The 25,963-nt window shown below is 42.6% G+C and overlaps 2 protein-coding genes across 4 annotated transcripts; one reads left to right on the top strand and one right to left on the bottom strand.

The window, feature by feature from the left end:
- The first annotated feature begins 2,297 nt into the window (after positions 1–2,297).
- QPRT (quinolinate phosphoribosyltransferase) lies at positions 2,298–11,413 on the top strand. 3 transcript variants are annotated; one of them, XR_006104410.1, is made up of 5 exons: positions 2,301–3,092; positions 4,827–5,383; positions 6,122–6,253; positions 9,253–10,275; positions 11,195–11,413. XR_006104410.1 is itself a non-coding variant. In XM_042471704.1 (5 exons), the coding sequence occupies exons 2-4, from the start codon at positions 4,832–4,834 to the stop codon at positions 9,472–9,474; spliced, it is 906 nt and encodes a 301-aa protein (XP_042327638.1). In that variant the 5' UTR covers positions 2,301–3,092; positions 4,827–4,831; the 3' UTR covers positions 9,475–9,513; positions 11,195–11,413. The 3 variants fall into 3 exon arrangements, 2 of the variants coding, with proteins under 2 accessions (XP_042327639.1, XP_042327638.1); XM_042471704.1 differs by having other exon boundaries at positions 9,253–9,513; XM_042471705.1 differs by lacking the exon at positions 9,253–10,275 and having other exon boundaries at positions 2,298–3,092.
- Positions 11,414–11,557: 144 nt separating this feature from the next.
- MYLPF (myosin light chain, phosphorylatable, fast skeletal muscle) lies at positions 11,558–22,078 on the bottom strand. Its single transcript, XM_042471748.1, has 7 exons — positions 21,923–22,078; positions 18,752–18,847; positions 14,269–14,344; positions 14,040–14,144; positions 13,779–13,857; positions 13,008–13,056; positions 11,558–11,939 (listed from the first exon to the last, which is right to left on the bottom strand). Exons 1-7 carry the CDS (start codon positions 21,923–21,925, stop codon positions 11,835–11,837), a joined length of 513 nt encoding a protein of 170 aa, XP_042327682.1. The 5' UTR covers positions 21,926–22,078; the 3' UTR covers positions 11,558–11,834.
- Between the last annotated feature and the right edge of the window lie 3,885 nt (positions 22,079–25,963).

The raw sequence follows: 25,963 nt of genomic DNA, 5'->3' as shown, positions 1-25,963 counted from the left end.
TATGGGTCGATGTCAACTGGAGGGCAGTTAGCAACAACAGCAATAAGCCAAAGATAATAATAATTATATAATATATATTATAAAATAGATAATATATGTTTATATGTTCATCACAATAGGTGTTTTAATCTGTTCATATGTGCTAGGATGTCTGTGTTATCACTTAGTCATTGTTTGTTAATGACTGCAGTTAAGGGTTGTTGTTGTGTGGACAATAGTCTGCCAGTTGATGGAATTTTCCATGCCTCTGACCAAGTAGGCTTGTTGCTGTTATTGTTGTTGTGTGCCTTCAAATTGTGTTTGACTTATGGCGGTGACCCTATCACAGAGTTTTCTGAGGCTGAGAGTGTGTGACTTGCTTGCCCAAGGGCACCCACTGGGTTTCCATGGCCAGGCAGGGATGTGAACCCAGGTCTCCAGAGTCAACACAATGCCACACTGGCTGCTCACTTGCCATCCTTAAAAGCTTGTGTCAAATAAAGCGTATTCATCTTTCAGGTAACACAAAGCTCTAAATTCTTTTCACTTTAAGAAACTAAATATAGCTATCCTCCCCCTTTGGAAATCTTTCGGGAAAGTTATTATCTTTTCTGAAAAATACAGGAATTATAACTTTTTGAACCACAACTCCCATCATCCCCCAGCCAGCAAGGCTATAAAATATTTACTTATGGACCACTGCATTCGCACTAGGGCTCTGGGAATGTGCATATGTGCATTCAAATCATCTGTTGATTTATGGCGATCGGAAGGGTTTTTCCTAAGGCAAGAAACACTCAGAGATAGTTTTGCCAGTTCTTTACTCTGAAATATAGGCTACAGCACCTGATAGTTGTTGGCAGTCTCCCATTCAAATACTAACCACGACTGTCCCTACTTAGCTTTCAGGATCAGACAGAGAATCTGGTGCCTTTAGGATGTTAGAGTTCAAATCCCCGCTCAATCATGAAAGCCCACTGGCTGACTTTGGGAAAGTCACACTCTCTCAGCCTCAGAGGAAGGCAACGGTAACATCCCCCTGAACAAATCTTGCCAAGGAAATCCCTTTATAGATTTAGAGTCACCATAAAGTCAGAAACAACTGGAAGACATAAAGCAACAAAAAGAACAAGAACACTGAAGTTGGTATTCCTGATAGGTTGTATTATGACTCTCTCGTCCCAGGGAACTTTTCAGTTGTGCTGGCCAGCAGGGTTAAGTGACACAAATCTAATCTGCACTGCAAAAATAATACAGGTTGACGCTGCTTTCACTGCCATGGCTCAGTGCTATGGAATTCTGGGATTGTTAGTTTTGTGACATTAGCCTTCTCTGTCACAACAAACTACAGGATTCCATAGCATTTAGCCATGGCGGTTAAAGCAGTGTTAACCAACATTATTTCTGCAGTTCAGATTACACCACAGTTTGTAGATATCTCCTGCAGAGTGTGCAATGTGCTAACTTTTTAAAAATGTGTCTTGCTTCCCTGCATTGAACAGCAGCAGGACATGTAGATTTATCAGGGCCTCTTTCTCATGCTGTAGTGGCAGCACTTTGCAGCTTCAAAAACAGTAAATTTAAAGTGTTTACAATAAAAATTTAAAATACAATTTAAAAGCCCCACATTAAACACTACAAAATAATTTTAAATCATTTAAAACTGCCATGGCTCCACCCTATAGAATCTTGTTGTTGTTGTGTGCATTTCTGACTTACAGCAATCCCAGTGCAACTCTATTATGGGGTTTTCTAGGGCTGAGAGTATGTGACTTGCCCAAGGTCCCTCAGTGGGTTCCCATAGCCAAGCAGGGAACTGAACCCTGATCTCCAGAGTCGTAGTCCAGTGCTCAAACCACTATATCATGCTGGCTTAGGGGGTCTTAGGTTTTACAAATCTTAGGGTTTGTAATTGTGGAGTCCGCCAGCTCTTTCTGGCAAAGAATTTGAAATACCTTGCAAAAAAAATTACAGATCACTAGATTCTATGAAGCCACAGTAGTCAAAGTGGCATCAAAATGCTAGAATGGTGTAGTGTGAAAGAAAATTGTTTCCCCTTTATGCTTAATTTTTGTGTGGCAAGTTGCTCATAAAAGCACAGCAGCAGAGTCATGGAGAAAATATTAACATCCCTAGCAAAGATATCAGTGCTCAGCCTCAAACAGAAGATGAGATTCATTGGGATTGACTTCCCAGAAGAGAGCGGGAGAACTGGACTCAAGGTACCTCCCATGTACTTTGGCCTCAGATTCTGTTATCAGCTGTTTTGTTGAATGATAAACCAGTTATTTTGGGCAAATTGCAACCTAAAGGCCTTTTCTTTAGGGTCCAAACCACACTGCAGAAATAATCAAGTCTGAGACTGCTTTACCTGTCCTGGCTCAATGCTAGGGAATTCTGGAAACGACTGAAATGCCGGCTCCATTTTAAACGGATACAAATGGCAATGTGACTCCAACAACAGGGTTAAATTGCCATGGAGAGACTCAATTGGGGTAAACTTTTATAGTGGGGACTTCGATTTGGTACTGCATCATTGAACCTCCTTGGATCTACTCAGCACAAAAAATGCTAGTGTGAATTGAGCCAAAGGGGAAAAGGCAATCTTGGAAAACTCAGGTTATGGGAGATTTGACACGGTCCCCTTTGAATTCAGGTTGAGAAAAAACGTTTTGCAAATTGGTTTATATCATAGTGTGAATGACCCAGCCTTCTCTGTCAGAGAGCTCTGGAGCCACAATAATCTACAATTCCCCGGATTTCCTAGCACTGAGCTGGGGCAGTTAAAGCGGTCTCAAAGTGTATTATTTCTGCAGTGTGTTTAGGACCCTAGAAGTCTGATCCTCCAGTGATGTAAGCGGGAGGACTTGTTCTGCTAGTACAGTAATTTTATAGTCAGTCTGAGCCCCAGCTGTGACTTGTAGTGGAGAAAGGCCATTTCTCCAAGTAAACAGGTGATGGGTCCAAAGTGCCAGGAATAGTGATTGTAGCCCTAATCCCACCCCTCACAGTGCTGCCTCCCACCCCTCAGGAATGCAGGAAATGTGTCTTGTGCAACCAGTTGGACAAGAGGAAGAAGTTGCAGAGAGACATTGCGGAGCTCGGCTCTTTGGGTAAGCAGCATCCAGCACAGCAGCCTTTTTAAAATTAGCTATATCCCTTAGACATATAGGCCATAAAGGGAAGTGTGGGGTGGGGCTCTTAGAAAGAGAAAAATACCAAGTATCACCAAAGGAAAAGCTGCCTTGTTTCTATCTTGCCTCCAAATGCATTTCTAAATGCATCTGAGGAAGTTGACTGAAGTCTACGAAAGCTCATGCTGCCAATTTATTTCTTACAGTTAGTCTCAAAGGTGCTACAAGATCTCTCTACGTATTGTTTCTGCCTTGTTTTCTGGGGATGGATGGGAACTGCAGCTAGTTTTTCTTTGTGATTTTCAAGATTGTTGGGTCTGAGGAGGATTTTCTTTCTTATGTTGCATTTTAAAAAAAAATCTTTCTCTGTGTCATGGCTTTAAAGCCAGCGTGTGGCACTTATGGCCTCCAGATGTTGGGCTGTATCTCCTGTCATCACTCACTGCTAGCTGTTCTGGTGAAGGCTGATGGGAACTGCAGCCCACACATAGGAGACGGGGGGGGGGCAGGAGTAAAAGGCATATTCCCAGCATAAAAGCACGATTGCGCTGAAAATTTTCAGACAATGTCGCACTCATCCAGGGCATATCCCATGAAGATCCAGGAATGCTGTAGCAACAAACCATTCACAGGGAAGTCTTGGGAATGGTTTAGTTGCAGGAGCATTCCTGGATCTACATCGGATAAGTCCTGCTTGAGCACAATGTCATCTGAAAATCTTCAGCGTGATCATGTGATTATGCAGAAGTATGCCTTTTACTCCCCCCCCCCCCGTCTGATAATCTCCATACATTTGAGAAGCACTGACTTGCATATAGGTAAACAGAGCAAGTGAGTGAGATATAGAACCCAGCTAAACCTTGCGAGTAAGACGTCGTGCAGTTAGCAGCAACAAGTTACCAACATTTCAAAAGTTGGATAAAATGTGGGAACAAAGCTGCTTCGTTGGTGTAATGCCGAACATTATCTATTTAAAAAATCACTTTAAATGATAATTTTAAGGCAGATTTGAGACTTTTTGACAGCAACATTCCATGTTTTATCCCATTCTCTTACTAGTCTTATTGAAATTCTTTAAAAAAAATAAAGGAAAAGTAACAATCAGTGCAACAAAGACCATTTTTAAACATTATAATCAGTTGTTTTTTTAAAAGGTGATACAAATAACCATGGGCACAGTACAGACAGTGCAAAACCGCCATGCTCGCACCATGCTAGGGTTACGGGACCGCACAGCAACCGCACAGTCCCTAACCCTAGCATGTACTGACTGCGGCATAATGATGGTGCCCTGTGTATATGGGCACTGCCATTATGACGTAACTGATACATAGCATCCGCACATCGTGTCACACCAGTTACATCACAAGTGCGCCATTGGTGCATTCGGACATAATTGGCACGGCAGAAAAAGAAACCGCTTTTTGCGGGTTCTTTTTCCTTTGCAGGGAAGCTGTGTGGTTTGGCGGCTGCGGCTTCCTTGCAGAGGAAAAAATGCCACCACCACTCCGGACCTTCAAGCAGGTATGTACTGGGCCATAGTGAATTCATGTAACTTTCCAAGCCCTGAGACAAAGGCAACAGATCTTCTCCACATCAGAGCCCCAGAGACAAGTGTTGCATTATTGCCATTATGTGGCACCATTAGTGACCACTAAGAGGAGGTTAGTTTGGTATACTTTTGCCAACATCTTTATGATTTTTCTTTCTCAGTTTTCATGGCCTCTCGTCCAAATCTTTCATACCTCCTCCCTGCTCCTCGATTGCGCCAGCTGGCCCGTGACTGGTTGCAGGAAGACGTCCCCAGCTTTGACTATGGCGGCTATGCAGTGGGTGACCGACAAGAATGTGCTGTGCTCCTCTGCAAGTCCCCTGGAGTCATGGCTGGCTTCCCATTCTTTGAGGCCATCTTTGCTGAAGTGGGCTGCTCCGTGGAATGGCTCCAGTCAGAGGGGGCATGGGTAGAACCAATTACCCGTGTGGCCGAAGTCCGTGGGCAGGCGAAAGACCTCCTGCTAGGTGAAAGGGTGGCTCTGAACTGTTTGGGCCGATGCAGTGGCGTGGCCACGTTAGCAGCAAAAGTCTGCAGGGTGGCACGAGAGGTTGGCTGGCACGGAGAGGTGGCAGGGACAAGGAAGACCACACCTGGATTCCGTTTGCCAGAGAAATATGCCCTCCTGATAGGAGGAGCATCCTGCCACCGGTACGATCTGGGGAGCCTCATCATGTTGAAGGACAACCATGTGTGGGCTTCTGGAAGTATCACCCAGGTGAGCAGACCAAAAGCAAAGGTAGCCACATCAGCCTAGAGCAGTGGTTCCCAAACTTTGGTCCTCCAGCGGTTTTGGACTTTAGTTTCCAGAAGCTTCAGCCATCTTGGCCAATGTTCAAGGATTCTGGGAGTTGAAGTTCAAAACAGTTGGAAGACCAGGGTTGGGGAATCACTGGCCTAGAAGATATGGGTGGCCAAATCCACGGTAGGACATTATTATCTCTATTAAGACAAACTGACATGCCACAAAATACCAACCAAAGAACATTTCAGAGATTAGATGCTTCCGGATGAAAATCTTATTATGCAACTGTTCCGTCCACCCCCCAGACCTGGTAAGCATCACAACCATAATGATGGCTTTGTGGAAAGGCATCTTCAAAGGGGGAAGCATGTAATTTGTCCTTAAACGCAGGGGAGGCAACCTTTATACACTATGTGGGTCCTTCCTTGCAGCAATTTGGGTATGGTATGGGGAGCGAGTTGCCAAGCAGAAAAGTTCCAATTGGCCTTCTGGACACAGATCTGATTATATCCATGAGCCCTGATAGGGTTGCCAGTGTGAAAGCTGGAGAGCTGTAACTGTAATGGTTGCATAGAAGGGGGAATGTAAGCAAGTGGCACTTGTCACACAACCAGATAACGTCTGGTAGTATTCACATCTGCCACATAAAAAAATTGCTTTACAGCTTCTGAGCAAGTGTGAGTTTTCAAATAATTTGTTTACAACCCATAGGCTGTCCAGAGTGCCCGGCGTGTCGGAGGCTTTGCCCTGAAGGTAGAAGTTGAGTGTCGCTCATTGGAGGAGGCTGTTGAAGCAGCAGAATGTGGCTCTGATATTATCATGTTGGACAATTTTGCTGCTGAGGTACTTGCATGAGCACCATGTCAGATAAAAAAGAAAAGAAACATATAAGTTTCAGAGCAGCCATCATTGCATGTCTTTGCAATTGCATGACTGGGGCTGCTGCCACCATTGTGCTCTCATCCTGACTCCCCCTTGTCCCAACCTCCCTGCCTAATGCCCTACCCAGCATGCCTTTATTTTTTAAACTTTATTTTTATTTTCACATTTTCATGCAATTCCAGAGCTCCGCTAATACAATTTAAGGTGTTTTTTTTAAAAGAAAAGAAATAGAAAAATATATAAAGGCAATCATTCTGTTTGGGAATAGCAAGGTGAGGGAGGGAGAGGAGGGTACACTGATACCATATGACTACTATTAATGCAGCTGCCCCAGCAGTGTGGTTTCACATCTGAAGACTTGCATGACTGTGAACTCATTCATGGGCTTCCCCCAAGGGACACCCTAACCACACTCTGGGGATACATCAGCTATGGGTTGGAGGTGGTGTCGTGCGATAAATATCTTCAAAAGTATTTTTTCCAGGTCTAAGTGTGGTTTAAAGGCCATGTGTAGTGAAATTGTTGGAAACTGAAATTACTATCCATTTGAAAAAACAAAACAAAATTATGTGTATGTCAGAGTGAGAGAGAGAGAGAGGGAAAGAGAGAGAAAGAAAACAAATGTAATCTGCTAAATATCCCATCCCTCACAAAGTTCTGCCATGTCTCACCGGGAAGGAGAATTATGGGCCCCTTTCACAGTACAGTTATGGTACTTTGATATCACTTTAACTGCCATGACTCCATCCTGTGGAGTCCTGGGATCTGTGCTTTTTGGAACCACTAGAGCTCTTAAATTTTAAATCCCTCACAAAACTACAAATTGCTCAGTGGGTTTTTTTTTTTTTTTGGAAACAGAAGATCTGATTGCTCTTGGGCTGGATTCTGTTTATTTGGCATACTTTCATACACACACACACACACAAATAAATGTCAAAGGAATTTAAAGGAGGCATGCACAAACATGTTTTAATGAAGACGTACAAAATCTTAGCAGGGTGGGCTTTTAATGGTAGAGTTTATTGAACAAAAGAACAGACCTTACACCCCTTTCCACCTGATTATCTACACAGATTCTAGCTTTTGGGATGTCTTGGACCTCAGCTTTTTGCCCAAAGGATAAATGTCTCCATGGAGGTGTTTAAAAAACATTTTGCCCATATGTGAGCCACTTCAGAGTTTGGACAGGTTACTTTTGGGACAAGAACTTCATTACTCCCCCAGCCAGTGTGGTCAGTGATCATGCCAGCTGGGGAGATTTGGAGAACTATTATCCAAAAATGTAAATTATCACAAACCCCAGAAGCTGAGAGCAAAAAGGTAAAAGTTCTCAGGAAATACCAGGTTTTGCTCCTGTACAAATCAGTTTTATTTCTGATACCCAGGAGACATTTTGCTTCATATTTCCAGTGAACTCTTGGTTCTACTGATGACTTTTTATTCTCTCTCCCCAGGTGGCATTATTTTCAACCCAGTACATTCCAAAATGAAATGCATGGGTCACTTTGCTTGTGTGTTTCTGTAACGGAGAGCACACCCAGCTGACCAATCAGGAGGCAGCTGAGGACCAGCCAATAGAATGTGGGCTGGGGCTTTTAAAAATTCCGGGCTGACAGTTGAGAGTCAGTTGGAACTGGGACAGTTTAGAACTTCAGTTAGGGTTTAGGATCTTGAGGGAGGAGGTTGGTGTCCAGTAGGTTAGGGAACTGCTAGGTCCGGAGAGAGGACTGGGTTCCATGAGGCCCTGAGGGATTAGTCAGTTAGGGAACTGCTAGGTCCAGAGAGGGACTGGATTAGGTTGAGGAGTCTAGGAAAGAGAGACTCAGAGTAGCCAAACTCTAAAAGAGGGTTGTGGTTAATTTAGATCTTAAGAGATAGCCTGTTACAGACTGCCAAAATAAAGCTGCTTCGGGTCTCTTTGGAGGTATGCTATTTAAATGATGCATGGGTCCTAAGAGCCCGGAGGTCGCGCCAATGCCACGCTCCATTCCTAAGCACTGGAGTGCGGCTTTGGTGCAGCTTTCGGATTCTTCGGATGCATGCACCATTTAAACAGCATACCTCCAAAGAGACCCAAAGCAGCTTTATTTTGGCAGTCTGTAACAGGCCATTGTTAGCCTTGGTGGCTGAGATAGGAAAAGGAATTGTCTAAAAGGGATAGGAAAGTCCCAATATAGTTAAAGGGAAACTGGGGAAAAGAGAAATAATAGTAACTAAGCAAAGAATACAAATGTAACTAAGTAACCAGAGCCTGAACTAACAGTGATATAATATCATTCAGTTCAAGGAAAAGATGTTCAACCATTTTGTTCAATAAAGTTTATATTTTGGTTTATATAAAGGAGTGTCGGTCAAATCTATACTATATCCACGCTACTATACTAGAAAATAACCTGCCATCTTAAAAGGGGGTTCAGTATAGAAATTGGTTGGCAGTGGAGGGATAAGCAAAGCCCAAGCACCAGCCATAAAAAAGAGGGAATCCGTTACAGTTTCTACTATCTGAGAACCAGCAAAGATGGCTCTTGCCAAATAAACAAAGCTAATTGTTTTCAGGATCCAGATTCAGTAGAGGTCAAGCAAGGAAAAGAGGAGTGATAACACTGAATCAAAATTATCTTAATAATCCTGCTATTTGACTAGTATAACATTGCTAGATCACTATGGCTATAATGCCTGAATTCTAATAAAAAAAAGTGTTCAGTGGAAAATGGTTTCTGAAATTTTGCATGAGACTTACTGGATATGACATGTGATGGGGGTGCACAAGGGAGGAAGAGAAGGAAGGAAAGAAAACCCAGATATTACAGTATTTTGAAGAAGAACTAGATTCAAGAGTTAGAAAACCCACAAATATGCAGATATAATCAAAATGAAACTAATTGGAAACTCCCAATATTTTGAAATATTTTGCTTGATTTGATTGTTCCTATTAACCTCCCTTGTTTTCCTCCTTGCAGGACTTGCACCCCACAGCCAAAACATTGAAGACCTCTTTCCCTCATGTGACAGTTGAAGCTAGCGGAGGAATCACTGAGAATAACATAACTCAGTTTGTGGGGCCCAATATTGATGTGGTCTCCCTTGGATGCCTCACCCAGTCAGCCAAGGTGGTAGATTTCTCCCTCAAGATCAACCGAGAACCAGTCCCTAAGCCACCTCTGCGGAATTTTGTCTTCTGAGCCTTTGAGATTTCCAGAGACAGTAAAATGAGGAGGGAGGTTTGTAGATGAACTGGATTGGGATAGAGCAGGGGATGGATTGTACTTGTGGCATCTGGGGTTTGCCAAATACCAAACTGTGTATCATGCCTGCACTTTTAAAAGATCCAAAGCAAGAAGAGGGGCTGACATTTGATTGTTTTGGGTCAAGGCTTGGAAAGGTTAAACTGGTGGTAAAAATTTAACTCTGTGGATCTCTTACCAGCATAACCAGTGCCTGTTCTGCCTGGAGATTCTGGATGCTGGAGTCAAAATTGTAACTTTTCCAAGCTTTGATTTTGATCAGGTTGCTCCACCAGTTCTTCTGCCTATTCTCTTTCCTGGAGGACTTACCTGCAGTGAGGGATGGGTGGAAGAAAGAAGGGACCAGTGGGATAGCACCAATATAAAAGGCACAGTTACCGCATACACTTGTAGCTTAAAGACACAAAAGTGATCTTGGAAAGTACTGACACCTGGCTTCTCTCTCTAAGGTATGTGTGGTCTTTTCCAATTGTGCCTTCCAGCACCTGTTTCAAACAGATCTGACACGGAATTAAAATAAATTAAACACATATTTTAAAGTGGATTTGTTGTTGCTTATCTGCTTTATCAGGGCCTGCCCTAAAGTCATCAATACTACTTTTCCTAAATGCCACCAATGTCCAATATCAGCAACTCATTGCATGAGTGGAGAAAACATTGGCAAAAAGAGAAGAGAGTGACAGTCAAAGAAATGAATAGAGATGGCAGAAAAAGAAGAAAAGGGGACAGAAACAGAAGGTTGGCTTCACCTTCTCCACTTTTAGCTCCCATTAGCTTTGGGCCTGTCCACAGCCAGCCTATGGCTGTTTTGTCTAAATAGTCCAAACTCTCAAATGCTTCCTGTGCACATTCATCTGTAATCCTGTTCTTGTCAATAACACATCTCTCAAATCTGTCCTCCACTACACAACATCCTTCTCCCCCTTTTGTTCCCCATCTAAACTTTCTCTGTTAAATCCTAGCCAGCTTTGCTCCACAGTTTCTCCAAACATAACAGAAGAGTTCCTTTAATTTTCTGCCAAATATACTGAAATCTGGGTGGGTCAGATGGTAGCACTGGCTACAACCTAGTTTTCTAGAGGATCTTGAAGCCCTTGCAACATGAACAGTTAAATACCAGTGAGATGCTGGTAGTCTGGGAGTTGTCTAAAAATGTAATGTTTCCAAGACTTGGAAAGATTTCCCATAAGTGCCACCTGTCCTCCTCCCAGAAACCTGCTGGGTAAAGGAGGGAGAGCAGGAAGACAGAGAGAGAAAGGAGTAACAGAAAGAAAGCAAAAAGGTCTGATCCCACTAATTTTTGCCTCTGTTCTGATCTATCTCTGCCCCTGACAGATCATGCCAGATACTCATTTAAAATGAATTAATTAAACAGATTAATCTGCTTAATCAGCTTTTCCAACCATCCTCTCTATAGATGGATTGGATACACCACACAGCAATGCTATGCAGGCTACGGATAATAGGAAATAGAGTCCTAATAAATTTGAAAACCACCAGTTTAGGGGAGGATGCAACCATGAAAAGAAACTGAAAAATTATTGGATTCCTTCTCCAAGTTATTGTTTTGGGGAACTACAGGAACCAGAATATACACTGGTGTTTTGTTGTTTTTTAAATGTAGAATAATACTAGCCTTCATATCATCTCATTCTAGGTGAAGAATCAAACTCATAGAACTGGAATGGAAAACGTAGGCCATCTAATCTGATCCCTGCCACACAAGAATATACAACTGAAGCACTCCTGAAAGATGCCTATCCAATCTCTGTTTAAAGATTTCCAGTGAAGGAGAATCCACTACCCTTTGAGGCAATCTATTCCTCTGTTGAATTGTTCTTACAATAAAAAAGTGCTTCCTAATTTTTAGGTGGAATTTCTTGTAATTTGAATTCATTTCTCCATGTTCTAATCTCTAGAGCAGCAGAAAAATAAGGTCATTCCATCTTCTACATGACATTCCTTCAAATATTTCAGTTTTCTTTTCTCCAAGCTAAACAGACAGACTGTAACAACAGGGGCATTAGAAACAGAGCTGTCTTCATCTTTATTAAGACATTTTACAGAGGAAGGTCCCAGTTAGGTTAAGACTAATTGAGGTGGGCAAGGAATTGGCTTTGGGGGGTATATTTTTCCTCCCCAAACAATACTAATAGTAATAAATAACAGATTTACATGTATACTGTTGGGGTACAAAAGTGTATGGATAATCAGGGACCAGCATAAGGGAAACTCCCCTAGCCTTGGGGTGTTTGGGTGGATTCCCCCACAGAGCAAGGGTGGAAAATTGGGAGATTTTATTCCCCTTCTTTGTCCTCTCCGTGTGTGATGACATAGCAAATGTTCTTGTAGTCAACGTTGCCAGCTACATCTGGAGGGAAGGCGTGCCACATGTTCTTGATCTGCAAGACAGAGGAGAGGGTTAAGATCAGAGATGGCCAGATTTGGGAATGAGTTTCCTAGGAGTTAAAAGATGTATAATCCATTTCAATAAATTCACTGGCAATTTTTAAAAAGCAGAACACTAAAAAAGTGGAAGGATAAAGCACAGAACAAAGACACTACTTGGTGTTAACTTTTCCCATAGGTTTCAGCCACGATGGTTACAGTGGTGTCAAACTACATTAATTCTGCAGTGCGGTAGCAGCTTATGAAAGGCAATGTCACAACATTTTCTAACTACATGTTTTCTCCTCCAAATTAGCATGAGGGATATGGTCCTAAAAAGAGATAAAGATGTAGGATGCCTCCCTGGAAATCATACTTTCTAAGATTAACACTGGTCTGGCCCTACCATTAGGTAACATCAACTGGTAACCTCAGACAGCAGGTTTTGAATGTCAGCAAAGTGCAGCAAATTGTTAGTGGTTTATTATGATGTTTTTAAAACTGTTATGAACTGGGAGTAGCACTTGTGACATTTTCTACCTCAAGTACCAAGATAACTCAGCCAGCCTTTAGTCCAATGCACTTTTACTTGTGTGTGTTTGTGTGTAAGGAATCACTACTTGACACTCTGCCGGGGGTAACAAAATGTTTTGGGCTAGCCCTGGATTAACAGGAGGGCCCCACAACCCTAAACATATATAAACAGAGTTCTAAAAGCTCATACTTATATAGAAGTGATACCTTGCAAGATAAGAGTTGTGTGTGAATATTGTGTCTTATTATCTCATGGTGACAGAAAAACCTCAGAACAATTTGTGAAATCTCTTTATGCTGATAAAATATTTTAGTACTGGACCTCATTTCAGAGAAAACCCTGCATGAATTCAAAATCTGCTTGAGAAATCCATGATTGGTATGTAAATGTATTTTGCAAGTCCACATTTAATATTTTCCCCTAAAATCAGTATTCTGGTTTATGCAGAATTAACCAGCATATGACAGAAGAATTAAGAGGAGGAGGAAAAATATTGATAAGCAATAAAATACTTAGTATATCATATTATGTAGACATAGTCCCTTACCTCTTCTGGGGTGAACCGGTCACACTGGGTGGTCAAGAGTTCTTCCAAACTGTAGTGAGGTAAAGAGATGAAACTATGTGAGAGGGAGTCCTAGCTATTTTTGACCCATTGTTAGATAGCTCCTAGCCATAGACTCCCATCTTGAGTTGGCCTCTGATTCTGGAGTCCACAATCACTCCACCCCCAATTTTGCATTAGTTAAAAGCCCACACTGATAGATATAGTTTTGTTTGGAAATAATGCTCTTCAATCCCCATCCCACTGCCCAAATAGGACCTTTTCATAGGGCTCCTATGGATAGGACATTGCTGGAAGCTGCCGTATTTGTTGCTGTAGTTCTCAATGTTGTCTGTTGTCTTGGACTATTTGCTAGCAATTTCTGGTCTCATCTGCAACATTTTTTCATCCTCAAGTGGGTACATGGTTTACGTGGTTACTGTCTGGTCTGAAGCACCTTCACATACTGCATGTTTCTTTCTCCTTTCACATACATGAATCCCCTATAACTCCTAGTTTTGAGTAAAATGAACTAGCATGCTTTCAAGTCTGAATCCAGCCATAATTGGAAACCTACTGTGTTCTGGAGAGCAAACCATAGTTGCCTGATCCAAATGTGACAGCAAATCATAGAGGTCAAAATGGATAATAGACCATGGAATAGGAAAAGAAGGGTGTACAAGAGTCCAAGAAGAGACAAAACATTGCTTGGTGTTAACATGCAAACCAGTCCAGTACTGCCACTGGAACTTGAGCTGAAGGGTAGATACTCACAATTGCTTCTTCACAGAGCCCTTGCCCTCAGGGTCCAGGACTTTGAAAGCACCAATGATTACGTCCTCGGGATCAGCACCTGGTGGGGTTAGAGGAGGAGGAACAGTGAGAGGTGGGGACAGGCTATCAAGGAGCAGAGAAGGAAAGATATGACATGATCAGACCCCAGAGGGGTAAGAGCAGGAACTGGTGCAGTGAGTGGGATGGACTATTAAACAGGAAAGAAGAAAACGTAGGATGAGGCAGGAGGAAATCACTCACCTTTCAGCTTCTCCCCAAACATGGTCAGGAAGACAGTGAAGTTGATTGGGCCACTGGCCTCCTTGATCATGGCATCCAACTCCTCATTCTTCACGTTCAGACGCCCTGCAGAGAAAGAAGAAGAGGATTAGCAGCTGAGGACTGGGTTTGGGACATACATCACCCATTAAGCTTTGCATTGCCTCCTGTTGACACTGTCACCCTCTTTCCAAACTCCCCTTTGTCTTACCCATAGCAGCAAATGTATCTCGCAGATCTTCCTTGTCGATGATTCCATCTCTGTTCTGGTCAATGACGGTGAAAGCCTAACAAAAACAGAAAGGAGGTAAAAAACAACTGTGAGCTTGCAGAAAATTCACCTTCAGTTCTCCTAATGCCAGCAAAAAATAAATGTTGCTGGCATCTAGGATTTGTAGAGTGGCTTTATTTTGGCTTTAGAAACTGTCTACTCTCAAGAGATACTTAGAATGTGCACAAGTCTGCATTATGTTACTAAAGGCTTGGCAAACATTTACATGCAAGTATGGGTTTCCACTTTTAAAGTTTTTTATGAGACCATATTTCAGAAGAAGGAACTAGCAAAACCATCTCTGAGTATTCTGAGAAAACCTTAAGAAATTTATGGGGACACCGTAAGTTGACAGGCAACTTGAAGATCAGTTGGTGTTGCTTCAGCTGCTTGCACAGAATGATTGGCCTCCCTAGATAAATCAGGCAGCAAATGCTCTACGGTCGCTAGAAGCAATGTCATTTAACTGTTGTGTGAGAGACATCCAAGCCAGCTCAGAGACTGCTCTGTTCTTGAATCCAGACAACACTTCTGTGTGTGGCCCTGTCAGTTTTGGTCTCCTAGCTTTGGACTGATACCCTGACTTTCAGCCTCTGGACTGCTAATCAGCCACATGGTCACTAGGATGGGTGTCACCTGGTGTGCTAACTGACAGTGTCACCTCACTGACCTCTTCTCATACCACACCATACAGAATCTTTACTAATGTTTTTTGTACTAATGTTACTTGTAAGTTGTAGTTCCCATATATCACTGAATGTAACAGCAGTTGCAACATAAACAACTGGAAAAATTAAAATTATACTTTTAAATTACAGTACTGTATGCACAGCCTAAATGTATCTATATTTACTTAGTTTCATGTGGTTAAAGTGAAAATTTGGTAAGATCTCTCTTTTCTTCACCCACTGAGCCTTTCCCTGCGAACACCTTCTCTTCCGCCGAACAGCAGGTTTTTAAGGACACATCAAGCACCCAACAACAATGTGGACACAGAGCTGTCCCATACCACTAAGCAGTATGGGATGGCTGCCTCAGACAGAAGATTCTGGGTGTCACAAAGGGAAGGAAACTGTTAATTTTTAAAATTTGTTGTTGCAGGCAAACACCACAGCCCATTTCTGCCAAAACCAAAGGCAGACATTTGGGGAGCAGTGGTGTCACCCTACTTGGGGTGTCCCCTGGTGTGGTTCGCACCTCCTTAATGACGCCTCTGCACATGGCTTCTCATTTCCCCGAAGAGAATTATGGCACTCATGTAACAGCGCATTCTGGAACTGGAGAGGCCTCAACCATGAATCCTCAGTCTTTCCTCTCCACTCCTTTGCAGCTGTGCCCTAGAGGCACCTGTCATTTGATATCCTTCTTGGCCTCTAGCAGGAATGGGAGCAATTCTGAAGCATCTCAAATTAATCCCAGTACCCCTCCCAGAGGGGACAGGTGGTACATTCCAAAGGAGCTGTTGATGAGGTCTCCAAAGGATGGAGGGGAGGGAAGGGGTAAGCATTTCCCTCCTTGCCTTGCTGCCTCTTTCTGCTTTGTGCTGAGTATCTCTCTTTCCTGCTAAAAATGAACTGCAAGAAGATACTGTACTGCATCTTCAGAGCTGCACCTCCTGCTCAAAGGAGGAAGAAGTAGAAGAGCTGCCAACTTTCTCTTAATTTTAAAGATAGCAATTACAATTGTAGGGTCTTTTCACACTTGCAGAGTTATGGCACTATGACTGCACTTTAACTCCCACCGCTACCTGTCCTATGAGATTTGTAGTTTGGGAAGACACTAGGGTTCTCTAAGAATTCAAATGTGTGACCTTCAGCAAGTCACACTCTCTCATCCTCATAGGAAGGCAAAAGCAAACCCCCTCTGAACAAATCCTGCTAAGAAAACCCTGTGATAGGTATGCTTTAGGGTTGCCATAAGTCTGAAGCGTCTTGGAGGCACACATTAACAATAATGGAGACACAGAGTTGCCCCACATTAAACAGGATGGGATGGCAGCCTCAGACAGCAGATTCTGGCTTTCACTAAGGGCAGCAAACTGTTAATTATTTAATTTGTTCTTGTATTCTTACTGCTATGGAAAAGAAGAGTCATGTATGGGATTTTTTACCTCATATGTCTCCATAACTCACATGCCTCCAATAACTTAAATGTTTTCCTTCAATAAATCAACTTGCTTTGAGTATTATGTACTTTGACTTATGGAGCCCAGAGGGGGGAACCCACAGTTTTTCTTACTATGATGAATTATATTATAGTTCTACTGAAATTATTTCATTTCAAAATTTGCATCTATAACTATATAAATCCATATGCACTTTTTACACAAATCTATGTCTTCTTCTCCAACTAGTGATGTATGTTGTAGTATGCAGCATTGTGTAGTTGGCCATTCAAGGGGAGAGAGACTCATCTGCTTGGGAAACTTCACTGGAAACTGTTTTTAGCCCAAGTATAGAAACTGTCCATTCAATTCATTAAAATAACATGGAGGAAGAGATGGAAATTTCCCCATCGTTAGACAGATATGGAGAAGGCCAATGTGGTAGGCTGTGACACCAGAAGAGAAATGAATGTTCTTCAGAATGGCCTGTATTGAAGAGGTAGGGGAGTACTGTACTGCATTAAACTCTTTGGATTTTATCTATCTGACAGAACACTTGTGAGGATAATGTGACAGGAGAGAAAGTGAGGAGCAGCAACTCCTTAAATGTTGGTAGGAAGGGCAAACAATCAATAAAAAACCCAATGGGAAAGTTGTTGTTATCATGCAGAGATTTTTAAAAAGCAGGTTATCATAAAAAAAAGTTAAGATGTTCCAAATATCTATATAAATAATAAAAAACAAACTGAGTTGATGAGGAGTTGGGATGAACTACAATCATTATTCTGTAGCCATTGACTTATTTTCTCCAGTTGGGCAACTTCAATAAAAAGGTTTCCTCACTTTTCCACTGTGAGTATAATCGTAATTTTCAGTGAGTTTGAAGTCAAAAGGCTGTTGGTCGGTTACTCCTTCTTCTCTAGGTCATCTAGTCGGAATTTGTCTCCAAAGATCTCCTTGTAAGGAGTTGGTGCTTGCTCCATCCAAGCACAGATGTCATCTACTTTCTGTGTCCTCTCTCACCCAAAATAGATACTAGTGTGTCTCTAGTGCCTCAGAAAGGAAACACCACCATTCTTGGGGGTGGGGGTGTCCAGAGGCAGCCACAACGTTTGCAAAAGGGTGAGTAAATGTCCCCATGGAATGGAGAGCAAGAATCTCAGACGTGTGGAAGGGGGAGAGATCTTCAATGGAGGGCTCTCACCACCACTTACCACATGGACTTCCTAAATGCAGACCCTTACTTGAAGAGGAACACTATGTAAATGGCGTGTGGACATGGTAGTGGGCCTGTATTACAAAATGCAGCACAGCTAAACAAGAAAAAAAGCCCTTTCTAAGCAGAAGGAGTAGATTCTATTCAACAAAATGTGGCTTACCTTTCATGAGAAAGGTCAAAACAAATGGAGAAAACAAAAACCAACATGTAGTGATTCACTTGTGAAATCTGATGGGTGCATTTTGGAGGCTGTGGTCCCTCATTTCCAAAGAAAAAAGTTCTGTCCAATCTATCTGTTAAATTAGTTTTTGAACTACAGCTCTCAGGAAATGCAAATACTGTCTATCTGCTTTTTTAAAATTACTTATTTGAGCACAGTTCCCAAATTGGCAGCCAGTAGCCATGCTGTCTGGGGAAGGTTGGGAGCTGTAAGTCAAAAAGGTAATTATTTCCAAGCTCAGTCTCTAACAAAAACTTCACAGACCTTGTAGGTATCTCAAAGTACTGTAGATGTTCCTTCTTTTCTCTTTACTTTGATGAACATAATCAGCTTTAATTACCATAATCTGCTGATGATAGTAATGAATATATCTGAACTTTTTCCATGGCCGTCTGCTCCCTGAGCTAAAGACACATGCCTAGATAACACAGCACTTCTAAAAACATTCAATTGCATGCTCTTGCATACAATTTCATAATTTGCCATTCATGTTCTCAAAGAGCACAAAGTCTATACTGAGGAAATAGACCAAGTCTACAAAAGCTTATGCTACAACGTCTTCAGATCAGTTAGTCTCAAAGGTGCTACAACATCCCTTTCTACACTGAACAGTCTGGGTAAGTTTTAAGAACATTGTCCCATGTGTTCAGTGGTACAGTTAGAAAATGCTAGACTATCCATAATGGTCTTAGTAGATGTTAAGATGTATTACTTTACTTTTTTGGTGTGCCTGCTAAATTTGGGATTGTCTCTTGCCTGTCCTTCTAAGTAGTAGCCTGGACTTGTACCCCAAAGTTCTGACTTGATGGTACCATGGCACACACTGTTTTTCAGACAGAATTACATCCATTCTCTCTTCCATTTCTTCTTTGTTCCTTACCTCTTTGAACTCCTGGATTTGTGTTTGGTCAAACATGGAGAAGACATTTGAGCTTCCACCTTCGGCTGCTCCCCTTCTCTTTGCCTTCTTGGGGGCCTGTAAAGAGTTAATATGTAAATGTGTGATTAGACCACGCTACCCTAGGATGGCCACCTGTTATTTATTGAAGACAGCCTGACAGTCCTTTATTTGAAGGACTGCTGAGTCCCAGTCTGAACAAAGGAAGAGAAAGCAGGGAGTTTTTAAGTGGTTCCTGAAAGAACTAGCAGCAGATTGAGCAGAAACACAGAATACCAGCTTTATTGTATTTCATATTTATGTTATAGGACAGTAATTCTTTCTAGTTTGGTGCTTATACAAATGATTTTGCATATGCAAATTTGATGGAAGTTTGCAGTAATATTTTTTTTTATGCATATACAGTTTGGTGATGTTTATGTTGGCTTAAGAAATGGCTGTTCCAACAATTCCTGCTTATGATCATGGAATTGGGATACTTCCCTCAAGTTTCTATTTTATGACTGTGACAGCTCATCTTTATTAATGTGATACGTATTAGAGTATTCAGCAAATGGCTGTAAATCACAGGTGAACTGCTCTTAGTGCTATCAACTGAAACCATGTTGAGCAATCTATCTTTCCATCTTTAATGGATTTTCTGTGGCAAGACAGTAAAAATGGAAGATGCACTGGAAGAACATAGGAAAGGTCAGAATGGATGACAATGATGTCTGGACATCTTGTCCTTTGCAAAATTCCCTGAACAAGGCATGGCTCTTACACACACAAAAACACTCTTTTATGTGTGTCTCCTAGATCTGGCATAGGCTCTAGTTAATACATAAATTGATAGGATTGATATGTTGCCTAAACATGCCAGTTTGGGCAAATAAGATACAAGTGCACACAACTGCTTTCGTGATAAATAAGAAATCCTGTTGTTAGTCCTGACTAGAGAAGATCCATTGAATCAATGGGATTTACCTATGTGTTAACTCATCTACCAACAACTGATGCAACAGATCTTCTTTAGTTTGATGTAACCAACAGGATTCCAGCTTCAGTATACCAGAAAATATTACCACTTGAGCTAATGTGTATAATACAGGGGTGGGAATCTTGCAGTCCTCTGGATGTTTTTGGACTGAAACTCTCAGCAGCCCCAAACAGCATAGACATTGATGATAAACACTAGAAACTGCAGTACAAAATCTGGAGGATCAAAGATTCTCACTCCTGGACTAATAGCAAGATGTATGCAATATAAATACATCATACTTTTAAACATCTGCCCCTAAGTGGAAGAAATACTATATTCACCTTTTTACTCATTTTCTTTTCCAGTCTCGATCCATTGTATGTCTTTTATAAAAGACTGTTTTCATTACATATTAGTCAGGATGTGTGCATGTTTTTGTTTAGGTAGGTAATTAATATTAGTGTATCTTACACCAGATTTGGAAAACTACTTGTGGCTTACATTTCCCATAATTCTCAATCTAACATAGGCACTGTTCATATTGGTTTGGGATTCTGGGAGCCAAGGTCCAAAAATAATGTCTCCAAATTTTCCTTGCATCTTTGAGAACTTTCATCTGCTGTATAAAAAGGTTACTAGGTATATTTTAATTAATTATCTTAGGGATTTCTTTCCTAGATGCAGTTGGGAAGGTTTGCCATTGCTTTCCTCTTAACTGAGAGGAGTACAACTTGCCCAAGAATACCCAGTGGGTTTCTGTGGCTAAGCAGGGATCTGAACCCTGGTCTTCCAGAGTCCAACACTCAAACCACACTGGCTCTTCTATGAGCTGCCAACTGGAGTTTAGTGCTGCATCTTGTTTCTACTGCAGTGTTACCAGTAAAGCCAGTTGTATGTAGAGATAAGCTGTGAATCTGACCTACATAAGATGGAAAGTATCAAAGAAGTTGAGCCTAACTTTAGCTGTGTGGTCCAACAGTATTAGAGTGGTGAGTTTCCCACTGAAGCAAAAGTAAATGAGTTTGTGTCTGCATGCATGAAGCTGCAGTGCTGAATGATCAGAATCTCCAAAATATACTTTGCAAAAGTTTTGAAACTCCTGTATCATAAAGTGAGGGTTGGGGACAGACATGGCAGCTTTCATCACCTGGGAATGGCAGGAGTTGTGGCCCAACACGTCTAGAGGGCATATACACCGACTGCCTAAGAATGTGCCTCTTAATACTGTTGAGTGGGGAACCTCTTGGCAGAGTACAGCTCCCTAAATCCTCCAACCAGCAGGGCCCAACGACCAGGAGCAATGGCTTTGAATGCAAATTTTTCAGAAGTACATTGGCTAGTTAGTGTTCAACTCATACAAAATTACTTTCAGTGGAAAGAGGTAAACACATAGATATAAACCTTGTCTTTGTTGTTTAAAAACTAGAAGGATCCCACCATCCCACTTATGCCGGTTCCTTGTGTCCAGATTTTTCCCACCCCTCAGACTTCTGTCTTCTCAAAAAATCCCCAGCTGCCCTTTGTTTTTGAAAACATATACTAATTTAGAAAGGAGCCCAAATGATTCCAAGCTGGATAAAGCATCCCACTGTAATATTCAAGAAGAAAGAAAGCATTGACTTGATTGTTCTGAGGGCTGCGAGGATTCACCACCAGGTTTCAGATTCTGGAGCTGAGCAATGGAAATATGATATTCAATTCCCTTCCCTTGGTCAAAAGACCTCCGCTGCTATCCCACTTTTTCCTTCTCTCTTCAGTATTCTAACACATCCCCCGAATACACACTATATCTCCTGCTAAGACAAGGAAATGTATCAATAGAAAGAAACTGAAATGAATATAGTTATTTATGAGAAATGGAGCAAAAGAGCAAAAAGATAGGAAAGATCTATAAGAATCTGTGGAATAAAAAGATAATTAAAGGGAGTTTCTTTTCCATGGTTGTTGAACACCTTTTGTTTTGAGCTATCATCCAGCGATTTTGAATGACAGCCTCACCTCTTACTCCTCTTTTGAAATATAGCAGCTGAACAGAATGATTAACTGATACCCCTGCATTTTTTCTCCACTTGGTACATTTCCATGAGATAGGCTAAAGGTGGGCAAAAGATGGGTCAAGCAGTTGCCAACTTTTCTGTGCCTAATTTACTTTGTAACCCTCTGGTGTCTGTACCCCTTTCTATGCCACTTACCATTTTTTCTCAGTGGACAGGCAGGCGGGTCAAGAGCAGCTGTGGGGCTGGTGGGGATGTCCCAGGGTCCAGAAGGACAAGCAGCCTAGACACAGGCTGTGAATTCCCCCAGGGTTATATAGACTCCCTTGGTGGGAGGCGGGGCAGCTAACTATAGCCCAGTCTTCAAGTTTGGCTCCAGGGTTGGGGGGCTGGAAGAATAACCAGAGTCTAGAAATAGACTCCAGCAGAATGCAAACGGGCCAACTCCTTTCTTGGAGAAGGGAAAGGTACATTGGGCTGGGTTGTTCAGAAATCTTATTATCCTACATGTATATGGTACCCCAACTTCCTAACTTACTCCAGAGGTGGTTTCTACCTTCACCATTTTCAAACTTGTGTGAGCCTCTGCTTTGTTTGGGGTTCTTCTGATCTTTTGCCAAGACAAAGCATCTTTTTAATATTGTTAGTTATTATTGAATTATTGATTATTTATCATACATATTGCTGGACAAAACATTAAAGGTCAGGTCCCTGCTTGGATGAACTTACAGAAGAAGAGGGATGTGGAGGCAGGTAGACAGAAGAAAACACATTTGTTTCCATTCCCTATGCAAGCTTAGTTACAGCAGGGTTATACCAAAGTGTTTGCAAAAGGAAGTGTTTGTAATTCCCTTTCTGAGATCCAGGTTGTTCAACTCATTTCAATCATATTTGTTCAGACTGAATATTCTATACTTTTACAGTGTACCAATAAATAATTCTTACTTGGAAACTCAGCAGTTATCTCTCATGAGCTTTAAATTTGACAGCTTGCTCAACTAGATGTCTAGCCAGCCACTGAAACAACTGGAGATCTCAGTCAGAAAAAGCCTCCTAAGCTACAGGTAGTTGCTGGCTGGGCACCTGATAGCAGACTCATATGCTTCCTTAACTTGCTGTATTGGACTCCAACTTGCACCATCTTAGCCAGCATGATCAATGGCTGTGCTGCAAGGTGGATGATGGGAGTTAGAGTCTCACACGTCTAGAATCAATGATTAAAGTGCAAGCAGCAAGAGGCATACAGTCCTTCTTTCCTTCATCCCTTTACCTACCCTTCCTCCCTGACTCTCAGCCGAGAGTATCCAATGTCTCTGAGAAAATTTCCTTTTCGGGATGGCTGGTCTCAGCTGTCACTTGCAAGACACCCGGGCCGGGTGGAGGCTCCTAAAGATAGCCATGGGAGCTTCCCCTCACCCTGCTGCCGATAGACAGTTCTGGGAGGTCCGGTCTATTCATACCCATAATCTCAGCATTTTTCCTTCTGAAGAGCCCCTATTATACCCATCAGGTGTTCTGAGAAGGGGGAGAGAAGGAGGAGAGTGAAGAAGAAAAGAAGGGTGCGTGGGAGGGAACTGTCATCCAAGTACTCACCTATTAAAAGTTCGGGTTTTCTCACCATCCAGAAATCAGCAATTGGCAATCCTATGGTGAAATCCAGTCCTCTGAATGTTGCAGCTGCCAATCCAATAGCAAAGGAGGCTTGGAAGATAACACAATGGCCACAGAACTGTCAGGAGTTATGTGTCCTGGAAAATATACAGATGTGGGATAAAAGTAACAGGGTTATATTATTGGCTGTCCATTTGGGGGAAAGAGGAATCACTTTCATGGCTGTGCTCCTGTAAACCTTATTGCTGATTAGGGGAGCCTCTTGCTTTGAAAATGGGCAATGCTATTGACCAGAGCTGCCATCACCATTATCCACAGGGGCAAGTGCTAATCATGTTCTGTTCTGCATCCTAGCCATTCGCAGTATGGCGAAAAACAGGGAAATAGCACAATAGGGCAGCTATGTTGGACCACTATGGTTGGGAAGACACTGATACTCTATATTCCAGAGCTGGGAAAAGTTATTTTTGGGGCTACGATTCCCAGAAGTTTCCATCCAACATGGTCAGAATTTTGTCTTGAAGAATCTTGAAGTGAGAAGCTGAAAAGGTGACCTTCCTAAATACTGGCTATTCTGGGTAGATGGGTGAGAAGCTTGAATGAGAAAACTGTAAAAGGAGAAGGAGGACACACACGAAAACAGAGAGAGGGAACAAAGAAGTAAGAAAAGCTGGCTGAAAAAGTATGGGCCTAGTGCTGAAGATCTGACTCTGCAGACAGAGCAGGGGCTAGGTTTAAAAGATATACAGTCGGCCCTTCTTATTCACTGATTTTTTATACACGGATTCAAGCATAAACGGTTTGAAAATGTTCCAAAAAAGTATAAATTTACCTTGATGTTCCATTTTTTATTAGGGACACCATTTTGCTATGTCATTATATTTAATGGGACTTGAGCATACATGGATTTTGTTATACACGGGGGATCTTGGAACCAAACCCCAGCGTATGACAAGGGTCCACTGTATATTATCTTTGCTAAGATCAAGAAAAGTGCAGGAAGCCCAGAAGCCATGAGTTCAGCTGAGATGAGTCACCAGAGCCTTTAGGCCTTTTACAGCTACTCATGCTGAGCCGACACATCCTCCTCTGGATACAGGCCCAAGACGGAAGATGATATTCCCTGCTATCCATGCTCTCCGCCAGGGAGTCAAAAGCCTAGGAGCCCTGGCAGCATGGAACACAAAGGCACTGCCTTATACCAAGCCATGCCATTGGTCCTTCTGGCCCAGAAGCATTGGAGACGGGGTCCTTCTCTGTCCTTTTTGGAGCTGGCAGCGTGTGCTGAACCTGGGACCCTCTACACACATATATTGTTTGTTTGTTTATGGCATTGATCCTCTGCTCTTTCTGAGGGGGACATTGGCCTAGTAAATATCTGAGCTGTTGAAAGGGAGTGACACTTCCAAGAAAAGAGGCTGCCTAGGTCCAGCACACACTCCAGTTTGAGAGCGCTTTAACTGCCCTGATCAGTGCTAGGGAATTCTGGGGACCGTAGTTCTGTGAGACATTTAGCCCTCTCTCTCTCTCAGAGAGCTATGAAGCCACAAGGAACTACACTTCCCAGGGCTCACTAGCACTGAGCCGAGGCAGTTAAAGCGCTCTCAAACTGGATTATTTCTGCAGTGTGTTTTGGACTTGAGTGGAACTCTTATAGCTCTTCAGTGATAGGACTGTTAGCCTTTAGGCCGTACGTGACGCAATGACGTCAGTCGCGCAGCAAAGGCTGCTGGGAGTTTGGTCAAGAACAATTCAGGCTCGGTTCCCGAAAATGCTATTCCCGTTGGACGCTGCCTCTGGCTTCCTATTCGTCAAATTCTGTGCCAATCACTCTTTCAGTCAGTCAATCACCCACCCCCACCGTTTCCTCATTGGTCCCCAACCGTAACATATCTCAAATGTGAATAGCAGAGGCGTAAGTCAATCAAAAGCAAGACCCCGCCCATGGCTCTGAGGAAACCTCCCCCTCAACAGCGCTCTCTGGCCTTCCACAGGGTTCGCCGGCATTAGAAACGTTGCCGCCCATATTCATACCTTGACGCGTCCTATTGGTTGTAAAGCACGCCACTCAACAGAGCTGGGCTCAGCTACTTCTTGATTCGACGGGAATTGCTGCTGCTCGTGAACGTCACGCGCGTTCCTGACTTATATGGGTCGTTGTTTTTTTCGCGATCACGCTGGTGATTGGAGAACCTTTGCCGGCTCTTCTTCCTATTGGTTAAACAACCCTTGAAGCTCCCGCCTTCTTTTAATCCATCTGACAATAACCATAGTCAGCTCCCCTGTGATTGGTTCCTCTTCCCCGGCTGCCCGGATTCCTGGTTTTGGATCGTTACCTCCCATTGGCAGAGGCTTCCCGCTAGTCCCGCCTATCGACTGAGTAAGTTCCCTATCACCGCCCTTCCTCATTTTGATAGCCGTCTCTCAAGTCCCCTTCAGTGATTGGCTGCGTACCATCCCGTTCTCCATTCCGATTGGTTCGCTTTCTAACGTTTCCCACCCCCATGTTCACGCCCTCACTCGCTCTTTCCCTTCCTTTCCCGCGATTGGCTGAAACGCTTTTCCTCCTCGACGCTCATTGGCTGAACCTCCGTCTTGGGCGGGACGAAGCTGCGCGCGCAGCTCGGG

Source organism: Sceloporus undulatus, chromosome 6 (assembly GCF_019175285.1).
Source record: "Sceloporus undulatus isolate JIND9_A2432 ecotype Alabama chromosome 6, SceUnd_v1.1, whole genome shotgun sequence".
In the NCBI taxonomy this organism is placed as follows: Eukaryota; Metazoa; Chordata; class Lepidosauria; order Squamata; family Phrynosomatidae; genus Sceloporus; species Sceloporus undulatus.
This window is presented reverse-complemented; position numbering and strand designations above follow the sequence as displayed.

Coding starts and splice junctions, on each gene's coding strand:
- QPRT (XM_042471704.1), top strand. CDS start 4,832: ATGGCCTCTCGTCCAAATCTTTCATACCTCCTCCCTGCTCCTCGATTG. Junction 5,384..6,121: donor CTTCTGGAAGTATCACCCAG/GTGAGCAGACCA, acceptor TACAACCCATAG/GCTGTCCAGAGTGCCCGGCG. Junction 6,254..9,252: donor TGGACAATTTTGCTGCTGAG/GTACTTGCATGA, acceptor TCCTCCTTGCAG/GACTTGCACCCCACAGCCAA.
- MYLPF (XM_042471748.1), bottom strand. Junction 14,345..18,751: donor AAATCCAGGAGTTCAAAGAG/GTAAGGAACAAA, acceptor TGTTTTTGTTAG/GCTTTCACCGTCATTGACCA. Junction 13,057..13,778: donor GGCTCTGTGAAGAAGCAATT/GTGAGTATCTAC, acceptor ACCTCACTACAG/TTTGGAAGAACTCTTGACCA.